This window comes from Nicrophorus vespilloides, unplaced genomic scaffold (genome assembly GCF_001412225.1).
Source record: "Nicrophorus vespilloides isolate i.1.1-1 unplaced genomic scaffold, Nicve_v1.0, whole genome shotgun sequence".
Taxonomy (NCBI): Eukaryota; Metazoa; Arthropoda; class Insecta; order Coleoptera; family Silphidae; genus Nicrophorus; species Nicrophorus vespilloides.
The window spans coordinates 111949-127181 of NW_017098778.1; the positions used below are offsets into that span (position 1 = coordinate 111949).

General features: G+C 36.3%; 4 protein-coding genes across 7 annotated transcripts; 3 read left to right on the plus strand and 1 right to left on the minus strand.

Annotated features, from left to right (window-relative positions):
• The first annotated feature begins 618 nt into the window (after window positions 1–618).
• LOC108563163 (ceramide synthase 6) lies at window positions 619–3846 on the plus strand. Its single transcript, XM_017921764.1, has 6 exons — window positions 619–1280; window positions 1379–1499; window positions 1557–1759; window positions 2689–2929; window positions 2994–3112; window positions 3174–3846. Exons 1-6 carry the CDS (start codon window positions 1090–1092, stop codon window positions 3376–3378), a joined length of 1080 nt encoding a protein of 359 aa, XP_017777253.1. The 5' UTR covers window positions 619–1089; the 3' UTR covers window positions 3379–3846.
• An 87-nt stretch (window positions 3847–3933) lies between these two features.
• On the plus strand, window positions 3934–6286 carry LOC108563165 (spermidine synthase). The gene is made up of 2 exons (XM_017921766.1): window positions 3934–4312; window positions 5498–6286. The coding sequence occupies exons 1-2, from the start codon at window positions 4182–4184 to the stop codon at window positions 6219–6221; spliced, it is 855 nt and encodes a 284-aa protein (XP_017777255.1). The 5' UTR covers window positions 3934–4181; the 3' UTR covers window positions 6222–6286.
• Window position 6287: 1 nt separating this feature from the next.
• LOC108563162 (TAR DNA-binding protein 43-like) lies at window positions 6288–11493 on the minus strand. 4 transcript variants are annotated; one of them, XR_001891081.1, is made up of 8 exons: window positions 10870–11493; window positions 10412–10722; window positions 10141–10348; window positions 9809–10072; window positions 8335–8538; window positions 8089–8214; window positions 6463–6600; window positions 6288–6379 (listed from the first exon to the last, which is right to left on the minus strand). XR_001891081.1 is itself a non-coding variant. In XM_017921760.1 (7 exons), exons 1-7 carry the CDS (start codon window positions 11111–11113, stop codon window positions 6539–6541), a joined length of 1419 nt encoding a protein of 472 aa, XP_017777249.1. In that variant the 5' UTR covers window positions 11114–11493; the 3' UTR covers window positions 6300–6538. The 4 variants fall into 4 exon arrangements, 3 of the variants coding, with proteins under 3 accessions (XP_017777249.1, XP_017777250.1, XP_017777252.1); XM_017921760.1 differs by having other exon boundaries at window positions 6300–6600; XM_017921761.1 differs by having other exon boundaries at window positions 6300–6600; window positions 8079–8214.
• A 230-nt stretch (window positions 11494–11723) lies between these two features.
• Window positions 11724–13562, plus strand: LOC108563164 (UV excision repair protein RAD23 homolog B). Its single transcript, XM_017921765.1, has 5 exons — window positions 11724–11849; window positions 12066–12191; window positions 12291–12369; window positions 12435–13169; window positions 13235–13562. Exons 2-5 carry the CDS (start codon window positions 12126–12128, stop codon window positions 13417–13419), a joined length of 1065 nt encoding a protein of 354 aa, XP_017777254.1. The 5' UTR covers window positions 11724–11849; window positions 12066–12125; the 3' UTR covers window positions 13420–13562.
• The last annotated feature ends 1671 nt before the right edge of the window (window positions 13563–15233 follow it).

Genomic DNA, 15233 nt, shown 5'->3' on the forward strand with positions numbered 1-15233 from the left:
TATGCTGCTAAAATAATCATTTGGATTTGTATGAATATGGTTGAAAGGGTTAAAGTTAGATGAAGTAATGTGGATAAACATGTGGATTTTGGGTATTCCCATTCCATCTATGTTATCCAATCGAATCCACCTACTCGCACCTAATAATCAAGGAGGTTAGTTAGTTAGTATTTGTTGAGTCTCTTTTTTTTATTAGTAGTATGGATCCGGGCCGAGTCGCACGGTTGTATTGATTGATTGATGTAGTATTGAACCCAAGTGACATCGAATCTTCTGCGCGAAGAGACTATTTGAAAATTTGAATCAATTTACTGTAGATGCGCGCACCATCTGTGGCCGATCTACCGAAGCTATTCAAAAATCTTGGGGAAAATTTGTAATTCTTATTCTAAATGAATGATAAAGATTGTTTAATTGTTCATTTGGATTTGTATGAATATGGTTGAAAGGGTTAAAGTTAGATGAAGTAATGTGGATAAACATGTGGATTTTGGGTATTCCCATCTATGTTATCCAATCGAATCCACCTACTCGCACCTAATAATCAAGGAGGTTAGTCTGTAATCAACGACTGATGTGCTGTTCGGGCGCGTGCGTATTTGTAGCGGTTCCGATAAAGGAAGCCGCATTCGAGTCACGTCCCAGCCCGTCCCGTTCGACGAAACCGACGATTGTAGTACGCGGTCACTACTTGATTTTGGTAGAGAGAAAAAAAAAATGACGTGATCGCCAATTAGGAGCACAGTTTTTTTTTTGGGGTGGTGTCATTAATTAGTTTTTTGATAGAAAAAATACTGTTTCGAGGAACAGCAGAATCCAATTCGCATCTCCGCTGGTTCAACTAGACTCGACAGAACCGCCTTCCGCACCAGAACTTTCAGTGATAAACATCAGTTTTTTTTTTCTCTCGCTATCTCTCTCTGTCTCTCCATTGCTCCATAACTGTACACACAGACACAAGTTTATCAATTAAATTTGGTTGCATCTCAATACCTTAAGTGTATAAATCACATGATTCACACACCCGAAGGGACACCAGTGCATTTTCATCGAATAAACAGTTGCAGTGAGCTGCAATCATCATAGACGATGGTCATATACCTGTGGCAGGAATTTTGCACGAAGTTCTGGAATGAGGATATCTGGCTTCCCCCCAATGTCACCTGGGCTGACATTGCACCGGGTTCCAGCACAGAGGTCCACCATGCAGACTACAGACACTTAATCTTCCCGCTGGCACTTGCACTAGTTATCTTAGTTATAAGATATATTTTTGAAAAGTAAGCATTGAAGGTTATTATATTTATCAGTAATGTGGAATTTCATTATCTCACGCCATTAAGAGATTGCAATCTAACAATTGATTTGATTTATGCAGGTATTGGTTCGCACCTGTTGGTGTTTCTCTGGGGATAAAATGCAACAGACCAAAGAAGGCCCCAACAAACCCGGTCTTGGAGAAGGCCTACACAAGTCACAAACATTTAAAGTACAAGCAAGTAAGTTTTTCCAGCAACTTCTTCGCAATGCAAATGTCTAATGGTTGATGTTTTAAGATACAAGGTTTAGCAAAGCAATTAGACATGAATGAAAGGCAAGTTGAATGGTGGTTCCGTTTGCGTAGGATACAAGATAAACCGTCCACCTTAGTGAAATTTTGTGAAAACTCCTGGAGGTGCCTGTATTACATGTTCTCCTTCACTTATGGCTGTGTTATACTTTGGGAAAAACCTTGGCTGTGGGACATCAATGAATGCTGGTAAGAGAAATTGTCTATTTACTTTACCTCTCTGTTTGACCAAGATAAAGCCGCGTTGTGTAAATGCGGTAAAATTCCGACCATGCTGTAATAATATTAATTCTGCCATCGTTTTTAAATGAAAATTATAATTGAACCGAAATTTATTTATGCTATAAGTGATAAGTATGTAAATATTCCTTGGGACTGTAAATGAAATTTCAGCGAATCGTGTGAGGTGTATCGGAAATGGGTTATCAAATGAACTTTATCACGAATCTAAATTGAATGTCGAAAATTCACTTGATAGGTTCATTATCTCGCAAGACCGTGTGCGATAGAGCCTCGCCCTGTGATTACTAAGCAAAGGTTCACAACAACATGCTGAAGCGCGCCAAGACGTTTATAGAAAGGCACAGGAAGCCTAAGGTGACCGTGAAGGAGGACGATTTAACCGAGTCGGGTCACCTGAGGCGCAGCAAGAGCATCAACAACAACACGCTGAGGAAGATGAAAAAGAAAGGCGAAGGAAAAACGTCAAACTCTGCCAGTGATATTAATGTATTGTATGAGAATTGCTGCGGTTCGATGCGCGATCTCAAATTGGAGCCCGCGAACAAATTCGATGCGATCGTCTTTGGTGAGAGGAGAACTTCGCGCGCCCAAAAGGAGGATACGACTTTTCGGAGAACCAAGTCGATGATGGTGAAAACAGCAGGTTCCAGCACGACGGACATCACAAAGGAGGATGCTAAAGTGAAGAAACACGAGAAGAAAATGACGAAACGCGCATCTTCCTTCGTTTACTATCAAAAACCCTCTAACAATACTAACATTTAAAATTATGTATCGCCATTTATCCATTAATAGTAAATATATATTTCTTTAGATATATAGACGGTTTACCTTCTGCATAAACATTTGGTTTACTCTGTGATCGTCTGTTTCAGGATTAACTATCCGCACCAAAGTGTCTCGGACGATGTCTGGTGGTACTACATGTTCTCGATGGCATTCTATTGGTCTCTGTGCGCTAGTCAGTTCTTCGATGTTAAACGTAAAGACTTTTGGCAAATGTTCGTGCACCATATTGCAACAATTGTGTTGATGTGTCTGTCCTGGATTTGTAACTTGTCCAGAATCGGAACGCTGGTCCTTCTCGTCCACGATTGCGCTGATATCTTCCTTGAAGTACGTCAATTTTCATTCATTCCAATTTTAAACTTTGCTTTACATCATATTTTCTTTCCTTCAGGCTGCTAAGATGGCTAAATACGCTGGCTACCAGAAAGTATGCGACATCATTTTCGCCATTTTCACTGTTCTCTGGATTGTCACGCGTCTAGGTTTTTACCCCTTGTGGATTATTAAAAAGTAAGTTTCACTGAACAGAACTCAATAAATAATCTAATCATATTTTTTTTTCTTCGTACAGTACATCGATAGAAGCTCCGACATTGGTGCCAATGTTCCCTGCGTACTACATCTTCAACGGTCTTCTGGTCCTGCTGCTAGTTCTGCACGTGTTCTGGACGTACCTGATCATCAAAATAGCGTACAAGGCTCTGAATTCGGGCCAAATGGAGGGCGACATCAGGTCGAGCAGTTCGAATTGCAGCGACGGCGGCGCCTCACAATAGTACCCATTGTAGGCTTGTAGACGGAATTAACAACAACAAAAAAACATTACTTTTTCATTTAAATATATAATATTTCTTCATTAACTTTCCAATCAATGGAAATATGTTTCATGTGCACCAAAAAAAAAAACAAATGTTTCGTTGATTGTGATCAGTACCAAAAAACACACACTTTAGCTTTTTTTTGTATCTTTTCCAGTGAGTTTTTTTTTATATATATATTTATAAAATATGTAATATATATTTTGTAAAGAGACGAGAAAGGACGTCTTTCATTCAAGATGTTCGTTACTGTTTTGTGGCAATGTAGGTTTAACGTTTAAAGAGAATTACATTAATTATAAATTGGCTTGCTTTTAAAGTTTATTAAACGAAATAATCAAAAATAAGAGGCAATTTGATTGCATTTAACAAAGTATTTCTGTTTTTTTTAATAAAGAAAATTAAATAAAGGCATATTTCGTGTGAGATTTGTTGTTCATTTTTATATATTATTGTACGTTATCACCGGCAACTATCAAATAATAAAATATATACGTATTAAATTTGTTTATTTATTATTATTATTAAGAAGTTAAAAGTTTATCGTCTTCTTCACGGCGATGGAATCCTTGATTAACTTTAAAGCGACGTTGATAGTTCACTACGCACTGATCAAAAAAAAAATGTGTATAGAAAATTGTAAGAAACGTGTAGTTCTCTCTTATCAGCGAGCAGACCAGTGTGTAGTGTTCAGCTGCGTTCAGTGTAGCTACGAGTCTTGAAGAAAACGCAACTTTCTTCTTCTCCTTCGTTCTTCCAGCATGGATCAAATCGAGAATGGATGGTTCAGCGAGAGGAGCCAGCTGTGGCCCGGCCAGGCGATGTCACTGCAAGTGCAAAAAGTACTTTACCACGAGAAGTCCGAGTACCAAGACATCCTGATCTTGAACACGTAAGTTGGCGCAACAGACACGTCTCACTCACTCATATGGTGGTGGTGGTGCGTCAACAAAGATTATTCGCATCGCAGCAATCTGACGATGCACCGAAAGCAAATATGTGTGCTTTACTTTAATAAACAACTTTATATTTAGAATTTAAGTGCATCTTGTTGTTTTTTTTTTCAGTCGACTCATTGTGTTGTTGTTGTTTGTTTGCTCGAATTATATTTCTGCAGTTGATATCCATTGCAAATTCATCGCAAATATCGACTGCGGTTTATTAGAAATCGAGTCTTTTTTTTGCATATAAAATATATACGTTCACTGCGAAGTTGTGGAAATTATTGTATAATTTTTTTCAATGGACAATTGTGCAAGACGACGTTATTTCATAAAAGTTTCAAGTTCATGTGCGATAACCCTTGACAGACTAAAGGACACATTTTTGATTAAAAATTTACGAGCAATAATCAAAATATAGAAATGAGCCAACATGAATTGGTCAATATTTAATAAATTGTTCTTACTTCTCTGATTACAAAACATATTATCATTACCCTTGAAAAAAAGTACTTTTTTTTATTCTCAACTTATTTTTTACTAAAATTTAAAAAATCGGGGTATGTTTTTATTTATTTATTTTTCAAACTTTGCAGTATTTTTTTTTACGAATCTATCGCATTAAGTCAATCCAATCAAATTTATTACAATCATATACAATATTTATAATAGTAATCTATGTAATTTCTCACATCGTCCTTTGCTAATTGCTATTTAATGCTTGTTTCATTACCAACATTTATTCAAATTCGAACGTATGCACAAATCGGTTTATAATTACTATTTGATTACGCAACTATTCACATATATTAGAATTGAGACATTCCAGAATACAAAAGTATTTTATTACAAAAACTTTTCTATAATAAAGCACAAAGTTTTTGCTTCTATATATTGGAACTCAATAATAATAATACTACGAATAGAGCAAACTTGTTTACAATCATCCTTTTAATATCCAAGACTCCGAAACTTATATAACAATTTTATCAAATGGTTTATTTTCTTTTGCGGACTTCTTTGCTATAATACCTGTTCAGTTTTTTTTACATATTATGGAGGTAATTATGGAAATAATTTTTCAGAATAAATTCTCGAGCTTTAGTTTCTAATTGTGTTTATTTGGTTTCGATTAGGAAATCGCATGGAAGAACATTGGTGCTGGATGGAATAATACAGTGCACCGAGTACGATGAGTTTTCTTACCAAGAGGCCATCACCTTCTTCCCGCTGTGCGCCCATTCGTGTCCGATGGACGTGCTTATAGTGGGAGGCGGTGACGGTGGAGTAGCGCGCGAGGTAGCCAAACATCCGCTCGTGAAGCATATCACGCAGGTGGAAATCGATGGCAGCGTGATCGAGGCTAGCAAGAAGTACCTGCCCTTCATGGCGGTGGGATTCGACTCACCCAAACTCGATCTGCACGTCTGCGACGGCTTCGAATTTATGCAGAACCACACCAACAGCTACGACGTGATCATCACCGACTCCAGCGATCCGATCGGACCGGCCGTCAACCTGTTCACCGAGAGCTACTTCGCCTTGCTGAAGCGCGCTCTGAAGCCGAACGGCATCATCTGCTCGCAGGCGGGAACCATCTGGAACAACCTGAGACACGTGAGGAGCACCACTCTCAGCTGCAGGAAGCATTTCGCGAACGTGCGCTACGCCTACGCCAGCGTACCTACCTATCCGACCGGTCAAATAGGCTTCATCATCGCCACCGACAACGTGAGCAACGATCTGCAAGATCCCAAGCAACTTTTCGACGTCGAATCGTTGGACTTGAAATACTACAATGCGGACGTGCACAAGAGCGCCTTCGTTCTACCAACTTTCGCCAAGCGGGCATTCATATAAGAAACAAATTTCAAGTTTTAAAGCACTTTTATTGAATATTTAAAAAATATATATTTTTCTCTCTCTCTCTCTGTCTCTTTCTAAATATATATGTATATATTGAAGTCAGTGTTATAAAATTTTCTTATACATTGTATGTTATGCTTCCTCTAGTAAACCTATAGAAAATAGTTAACATTAACTACGAATTCAAGTTTATTTCTAGAAGATCGACTCTCGCTCGTTTCTTATTGACACTCACCTTTCCACGTGAAACAATGGAAACAACTCTCGTCCAGGAGGCACTGGCGGGATTCGCATCATACTTACCCAAAACGTTAATAAAACATAGAGTTCTGACTGGCGCACGAAGGCTGTTCATCCAAAATCATCGGAACACCTAGAGATAGAGAAACACAACATGTATTACTCGAACGACAATCAACCAACAAACCTAAATAATATATATGTATATAAGTATTATGTATATATATATAAAAAAAAATGTACAACTCGCATCCCATCATTTATAATTATAAACCTAAGATAATAATAGTAGAGAACACTTACATAAAAACCCTCAAGCAGAATTCATCAACATCATCAGCATCCATCATCATCCTCATATAAAAAAACACAAACACCTCGTTCTTCTTTCACATATCAAAACATAAAATGAAAATAAAATATGTTCATCATAGTTGGCGTTCCTCTTATATATGTATATATATATATAGATATAGATTATATACATATATAAAGAACAGGAAAAAATAAATAATAACAAAGAGGAAGGAAATTAAAAAAACACGCCACTTGTATAGTCAATCTTCCACTTGCACTTATCCTTATAAACCAATCTTTTCAAAATTACTAAAACAACAACACATCATAATTCGAGTATTCATAGGTGTGTGGAGGGTTCGAGGACTTTAGATTAAGGATATGTGAGAAAGGGTGTTAGAGAATACCACCAGACCGCGATCCAAAAATAGATGATCTGTTGAATCATCTGTTCTTGGATGGACGGAAATCAGCACCATCACACAGCAGATTTTTTGTTTGATTAAAAAAAAATATATATAAAATTCGATACCGATACTAATTATTAGCTTTATGAATCAAATAGATCATTCTTTATACTAAATCCATGAACATACAATATACACGTTCGTCATACAGTTAAAAACCAAAAGAAAAAAATAAAATACATAAACCCTAAAAAAAAACAACAAAATAAAAATTACTAAAAAAAAAAAAAGAATGAGAGAAAATTCTAACACAACTGCACTTTCCTTCCAAACACACAGAAAGAAACATAAAATGATACATTTACACAGCTTAAGATTAACGATAGAGTCTTTCATAAAATTACATATAAACAAACGGAATCTAAACTATTGTTCACTCCCTCACGAAATTTCTATAGTGTTAAAAATAATAATAGTAGTAGTAGTAGTAAAAATTCATTGAAAACAAACAATTCAGAACATTCTCCTTACTTCCATTCTCTCTCTCTCTTTCCAAATATGTGTCGAAAAATAATTTAGTATATTTTTTGCCACGCGGAGGAAACAAAACATGTGAATAATAATAATATTAATGAAAGGAAATTCGGGCGGAAATTCGGCCCATCGATCAGAGACAGACAGACACACAACGGTTTGCAGATAATTTTGGTCAATGAAAGTGTAACGCAAGTAAGTAAAGTTAGATGCTGCCACACATTCACTCTTCTTTCCCCTTTTCTTCTTCACGATCTCTTTTCTTTGTTTCGTTTCTTTTTTTGTGCAAACTAACTACCTTAGTAATTAAGATTATTTTAAAGAATGAAAGAGATATAACAGTAATAATACGAGATGTTTTTGTTAGTCATACTTGAGGAAACCTTTATCTTGTTGCTGTTGGGGTGGAGGCCGCGGCCACTGACCCTCCTGTCCTTGGGCCTGGTTCATCCAATTCAGGAAACCTTGGTTGCTTCCGCCACCCTGGTTGCCACCGTTCGCGTTATTCCCTGCGCATCGTCAATGAAATAGAGAAGAATAAATAAAAAGATAATCAAAAATTTTGCTGTTGTTGTTGTCGTTGTTTGTTAATGTGACTGGGAAGAAGAGGCTATGTGCAAATCACTTACCGCTGCTAGTGTTTGGCGGATTATTGAATCCCTGATTGAAATTTGGTTCTGGTTGATTTTGTAAATTGCCTATAAGTCCCCAACCTGCCGAGTTCAGGGCAGCCACGATGGCAGGGTTCACCGGCAGCGCGCCCAAATTAAGTCCCAAACCAAGCGTATTGCAATTCTGTTGCGGATTCCCCTGCTGTCCCTGACCAGTTATACCTAAATAAATAGTTCAGACTTGTTTAAAAATCAATTCACTCGCCTCTTTGAAAGCATTTATTTAATCGCTTCGTTCAATCGAACAGTTAATAATAAGTGAATCAAACCGATATTCAAATTATTTTATTATGTAAAGCGGACGACTAACGCTCAGTTAGTGCGAGGAAGATAAACACTCCAGTAAGTCTCTAGGGTAAACTTGAACATAGTTAGAAAGTCATACAATTATTAGTTACAAAAATGGCTTTAGTTTTCAATGGATTCCTTTAATGTTAAAACATTTACAATGTAAAATTTAGCTTTACTTCAACACACACATTACAAAATATTTATTTACTTCACTAATGAATAATTTTTTATCATCATTATCATCATATATTGCAGCAATTGAGCACAAAAGGATTTCGTACTAATTACGTTTAGCTTTAAACCCCAAACAGTATATATATGTGTATATATATACAAACACACACATATATTGTTGTATATATATATATACATATTATATATTATTAAAAACACATTTTTCTCTTTATTCTCTCACAAAAAAAAAATCATTTCAATTACATTCAAAAAGTTAAATCATAAGTTTAAGTCATACAAAAATAAGAAAAAAAAATAAAAAATTAATAATAATGAATTTGTAATTCTAGAAATTATAAACGAAACATTATGAACAACAGAAAAAAGTAAGTAATAATCAATGTCTTCGAAAAGCAAAAATAATAATGTACTTTGTATTATTGAACATGATCCACACACCCACCACCAACAACTCTCTTTATGTAACTTTTAGTGTAGTCTCTCTCATTCAGCCCCAACAAAAAACTCGCACTCCGCTTTCAAAGATATCGCATACTTCTACTTCTGTTACCACCTACAAAGCAACATGCAGTTAAATATTAAAATCAAATAAATCAAAAAATGTGTTGTTTCTTGTATTTTTTTATGCTTACAAAATCATAGTAATAACATTTATACTTGATAATGTTTTCATATATAAAACAAAAATACATATGTATATATAGATGTGTGTTTATATATATATATATACATATGTATACATATAACACTTTTATACATGTAAACAGATATTGAGATAGAAATGGAGAATAAGTGTGATTCAAATTAATACATACCAATGGAAATTAATATTTTTTATTGGAATTGGGAGGGAGATTCAGGAATGTGTTTGGAGTTAATAATTTAACTGGAAAGGATCAGGAAATATGATTTTGCATATAAACTAGAACTTATTCGTCAAACTCACCTAAGGCTTGCAAGTTAGGCATGTCTATGTTGCCCCTGTGTCCTTGACTATTCCAATTCGGTTGGTTTGGACCGGGGTTATACCGTTGCTGGTACATGCCTGGACCATCGGGTCCGCCTGGTCCGCGGTTACCGCCACTATGGTTACCAGGTCGTGGACCGCTGCCGTAACCACCGCCGCCGCCTCCACCACCGCCTCCGCCGCCACCTCCTCCTCCTCTGGTCTCGGATTTAGGAGCTGCATTGGATACGTGCACCGATACTCCTAAAACACATATAGATAATAGAGGTCAATAAAGTCCAGACATTATCATTATCATAAGTGCAAACTACCTTTAATGATGTGATCTTCCCCGCACAGACTTTGAGCGACCTCGGGATCCAAAAACGTGACAAAACTGAAAGCCCTAAACGGTTTTGGTATAAAAACGTCCGTAACTTCACCGAACTTTCCAAAATATTCGCGCAAATCGTCGGCGGTTAAGTCCTCTGTGCACCTTCCGATGAACACTTTACATGGCACTTGCTGGATCAAGCCCTCCTAAACAGCAAGACAACAAAATCTCATTAAATATTGGCTGGACCATTGTTTGCGGATTATTACCTTCGAGTTTGGTACTTTCACGTCGCACCATCGTCCATCAATCATATGTCTTTGCGCTAACACGCGCATCTGAGATTCATATGATGCAAATCGAATGAATCCGAAACCTTTAGACTGTCCAGACTTGGCGTCCTTTTTCACCTGAGCCATAAGAACCTCCCCAAAAGTCTCGAAATATTCACGTAGATTCTGCTCAGTCGTTTTCCATGGTAGTCCCAGCACAATCAAATCTGTGCACCGAAGCTTTGTTTCGATTCGTTTTGTCTTTGCAGTAGAATTCTCTAAATTGTCATCACTTTTCCTTTTATTCTCTGTAAAGTACATAAAAAATTACAGCAACAAAATCATATAAAATCACATCAAATTATTTTCATGTTATTATATAAATAATCAAATATATATAATGATTGATTTGAACTTGAAACCAAGCAGCATAGTGTCGGCTTGGATTGACGTACCTTTAGGGAAGACGCAATAAAATATTTGTGAACCCCAGCCGATCTCTGGCGGTGGATGCAGTCTCCCTTCGCTGAGGCGAACGCCTCGCATAGCTCTACTATCGGGATTTCGATATTTCAACCCACTTGAACCGGGAAACTGGGCCGATAACGTGCTGAGCAACAGAGTGCCATCATCCTCGCTGGGCAGTTCTATGGGTTCTTCACCCTCGTCCTCTGCGACTTGCAAATATTCCACCGACATTTTACACGCACAACTAAACGTTTCACACTATAAGCAACCCGAACTCACGCAAACAGCTAACTAAAAACTTATCAAAAAATATATGTATATAAATATATATATTTCCTTTTACAAAATATACATTGGACGCAATCGACCCTCAAACGCTCCAAGCAATATGGCTGAATATGGCGGATCCAATCGTCACAACAATACCACTATACAAAAAAATACAACCCTATACGCCTTCGCCGATTACGATAGTATAGGCTACCAGCAAATACTTGTAGAATAGTTTATAACCGTTGATACACTGTTAAAACTTAGTTAAAAAATGATGAATTGTTAAGGCAACGGTTATCTGTTGTTGCACTAGCCAGCACTAGCGGTATTGTTGCTACTATTAGATACAGTGGCATCTGATGACAATGACCAGAAACAAACAATCTTGATCTTTCGATTCCCTTCGCAAATTAAAAATATAACATTCACAGTCTTCTCTGAATATGAGCTCTATTAGTTTACAAAGGAGTAAACTCAAAGCAGACATTTGAATTTTTCAATGATTCACACACGACGATTGTCTAGGATTTTCATATTAACAATTTTCAATTGGATATGTCCAGATGATGTTGGCAGCATTGGTTCTGATAGATTTGGAAAATAAGATGGCCGCCAAATCATCCAGTTGTGCATTATCATCGGTACGATTAATTTAGCCAAGAGTACATTTGGAAAACGGATATAAATATAGAACGTAAGTGAGCGAACGTTTCATAAGAATCTTGGGATTTGTTCCCTGTAAGTAGAGGAGTTTAAGTAGTGCGAAATAATAGAGACCGGTACGGGAACACCGATTCGATCCCACATAAACATTCAATACACACGTTTTCCGCAACTATCCGACGAAAAACCGATATACTACACATATACATATATAACAAATCATATATACATATACCGTTCCTCTTAGCCGGCGCATTTCACAATTCCGTTTTCCTAGTGAGAGAGTGAGAGAACCAAAATAAAAAAAATGAAGATCACACTGAAAAACCTGCAACAACAGACTTTCCAGGTCGACATTGATCCCACGAAAACGGTAATTGAAGATTGTTCTTTTTTCCTTTGACGTTTCTTTGTTAACCTAAGCTCTGTTCTTCTTTTTTTTATTGCTGAATCATTTGCAAAATATAAACAGGTGAAGCATCTGAAACAACAGATTGAAACTGAAAAAGGGAAGGATTATCCAGCAGATAATCAGAGGCTTATTTATGCAGGTAAGAGGAGGTGTAACAATTCAAGCAGAATCATTTAATATTTAATTTTTTTTATTTCTTTTCAGGAAAAATCTTGACAGATGAAAATGCTATCGCAGAATACAATATTGATGAGAAAAAGTTTATTGTTGTTATGGTTACAAAGCCTAAGCAACCCGAGAAGTCAGATAGTGGAGATGCAGCACAAGCCCCCTCAACACCAGTTGTTGCACCAGAAGTTCCAGCATACCCAACAGTGGCGCCAGTAACACCAGTTACTGAAAGCAGCACTGTAGAAACAATCGCCCCTGCTGTTGCCGCCCTTAGTGGTGGTAATGCTGAGTCTACTTTGCTCATGGGAGAACAATATGATACTATGGTGCGCAACATCATGGACATGGGCTATGACAGACCTCAAGTCGAGCAAGCGCTTAGGGCCAGCTTCAACAATCCCGATAGGGCTGTGGAATATCTGATCACCGGTATCCCCGTTATGGATGAGCAGGAGGTCGTCAACGAAACTGCAGACATGTCGCAAATTGACGAGCAACAGTCGGATGCGGAGGACCCCTTGGCTTTCTTGCGCAGTCAACCACAGTTTCAACAGATGCGTCACGTCATCCAGCAGAATCCGCAACTTTTGAACGCCGTCTTGCATCAGATCGGTCAAACGAATCCTGCTCTTCTCCAGCTAATTTCCCAGAATCAGGAATCTTTTGTAAGAATGCTCAATGAACCTACTCCAGCTGCTGGTGGCGGCGGCGGCGGTGGCGGTGGTACCACAGTCACCACTCCACCCGTTTCAACAGCTCCAGCTACAGGTAACATCATTATATGCAAATAGATAAAAATGCAATTAATTACCAATTGTTTTCCATTGAATCAGGTGGTCAAGCTGCTGCTGGCTTACAGCAGGGAATGATTCAAGTGACACCGCAGGACAAGGATGCTATTGAACGACTGAAAGCGCTTGGATTCCCTGAACACCTAGTTGTTCAAGCTTATTTTGCGTGTGAAAAGAACGAAAATTTGGCAGCTAACTTTCTCCTTTCTCAAAATTACGATGACTAGATACAAAGATTTCAAAGAGATATATATATATATAAATAAATATATAAATATGTACTATTGATTACTAATTTGATGATGCGGTTTAATGCAGTGGTCAATTTTTATTTGAAAAAGGAAATATTATAAACAACTTTTTTTTGGTACCCTCTGTCCTTTTTTTTAAAAAAAAAATAATAATTAAGCTTGCTTTTCAAAAGTGTTTTTAGTCTGCTGTACATATAGCTGAAGTTTATAATGTTACAATTTTGGGTATTGATAACAAAACAAAAAAAAAACTTATACTATGTTGAGAAAGTTTGGAACTTTTGTACAAATACGATAATGATTATTAAAACAAAAAACATGTTTTCTTTTTGTCTTGTGTAGTTCTTTCATTGACATATTTCACAAATTGAACCATATTTACAAAAAAATAAAATACAAACAGTTACATGCTTTAATTATGTTTAGAGAGAAATTGGGCGAAAACACTTTCAATGGAAGATATTTTTATTAATAATATTAACTGAGTGGAAATGCTTTATTGATTCATAAATTATTTTAGGATTTTAGCAAGCTCCGCTCTTCCCGACACTAATTTCAAATTAGTCACAGAGCATTTGCACCTTGACTAATTAATATCGTAGTATTATCATAGCTCGTTCTACAACATTGTTTTTAGTTTATCCGCGCTGGGCGTTATCAATCTCGCCAAACTCTACCCAGTTTGAGATTGCCACGCCTCGCTTATAACAACAAAAAAAAATGAAATCGTTTACTTTGTCTCATTTCGTGTATTAATTAAAACCCATTTATTTAACCTTGTTAACATTTTTTTTTGTATACTGGAGTTACTTTTTTTATATGAATAAAATACTTTGTTTCTGCACTGGAGTTTTATTAAACGTAGATAAAAAAAACTGTCATTATTTTCTACAGAGTTTTACTCAGATACGTTGGAGGAATTTCGAAGAATTCAGGAAAATATGACATTCCAGAGTTGGTAATATTGATAGACAGTACAAAATATAATTTATTGCAGTAAAATATTTTTTCAACTGATGATAGTACAAAAATTATACACTTGTTGGAACTGCGATGATTTGCTGTAGCTGTATTTAAATCGTTTCAGTTTATACAAAATACGAAAGACTTCGTATTCAACTATCAGTTAGGAGGGAAACCTAGCACATTTAGTTACCATCACTCGAAATTATTGAATTCTTTGAAAACGTCATTATTTTAATGATGAGTTTGCATTTTCTTTAAATTATCAATGAAACCAAATTTAATTTAAAAAGTAGGTTGCTTAGAATAGAAACGCGCATGTTCCAATTCATTTAAAAACCATTATAAGTATAAATAAATAAAATGTCAATTGAAAACTAATTAAAATATTTCCGATGTTACTATTTCTGAAAGAAACGTCACATTAACTTAACTAATTTAAAATTAGATGTTTAAAGTTTAACATGTGCTCTTGACCTCGTTTCGCATACGTTATTGCGCGTATGTATTCTTAACAGAAAATGAATGTCTTTATTATTGTTAAAAATACCGGCGTCCCAAATATATACTTATTTATTGGCAGATAAGTTTGTCACTGGACGAATATAATCCGTTCTAAAATACTCGTTTTCCCATATAAATTAATGTAAATTACGATAATGCGTTCCTTGTCGGAAGAAAAAAGTATAACTTGGTCTCGATTTTTAATGATTTTCATATCTAAGGTTATTTTTATACTTTAGCTTTTTATTCGAAGACATGCAAGTATTATTACATTTTGCACACAAAAAAAACACAAATAACATGTCTAAACACAAGATTAGAAA

What these genes read in the sequence shown, in the direction of transcription:
- LOC108563162 (XM_017921760.1), bottom strand. Translation starts at nt 11,113, where the DNA reads ATGTCGGTGGAATATTTGCAAGTCGCAGAGGACGAGGGTGAAGAACCC. An exon ending in GCCTAACTTGCAAGCCTTAG is followed by an intron (nt 8,539 to 9,808) that starts GTGAGTTTGACG and finishes CTATTTATTTAG; the next exon opens with GTATAACTGGTCAGGGACAG. An exon ending in TCCGCCAAACACTAGCAGCG is followed by an intron (nt 8,215 to 8,334) that starts GTAAGTGATTTG and finishes GACGATGCGCAG; the next exon opens with GGAATAACGCGAACGGTGGC.
- LOC108563165 (XM_017921766.1), top strand. Translation starts at nt 4,182, where the DNA reads ATGGATCAAATCGAGAATGGATGGTTCAGCGAGAGGAGCCAGCTGTGG. An exon ending in GACATCCTGATCTTGAACAC is followed by an intron (nt 4,313 to 5,497) that starts GTAAGTTGGCGC and finishes GGTTTCGATTAG; the next exon opens with GAAATCGCATGGAAGAACAT.
- LOC108563164 (XM_017921765.1), top strand. Translation starts at nt 12,126, where the DNA reads ATGAAGATCACACTGAAAAACCTGCAACAACAGACTTTCCAGGTCGAC. An exon ending in TCAGAGGCTTATTTATGCAG is followed by an intron (nt 12,370 to 12,434) that starts GTAAGAGGAGGT and finishes ATTTCTTTTCAG; the next exon opens with GAAAAATCTTGACAGATGAA. An exon ending in TTCAACAGCTCCAGCTACAG is followed by an intron (nt 13,170 to 13,234) that starts GTAACATCATTA and finishes CCATTGAATCAG; the next exon opens with GTGGTCAAGCTGCTGCTGGC.
- LOC108563163 (XM_017921764.1), top strand. Translation starts at nt 1,090, where the DNA reads ATGGTCATATACCTGTGGCAGGAATTTTGCACGAAGTTCTGGAATGAG. An exon ending in ATAAGATATATTTTTGAAAA is followed by an intron (nt 1,281 to 1,378) that starts GTAAGCATTGAA and finishes TGATTTATGCAG; the next exon opens with GTATTGGTTCGCACCTGTTG. An exon ending in CCCTTGTGGATTATTAAAAA is followed by an intron (nt 3,113 to 3,173) that starts GTAAGTTTCACT and finishes TTCTTCGTACAG; the next exon opens with TACATCGATAGAAGCTCCGA.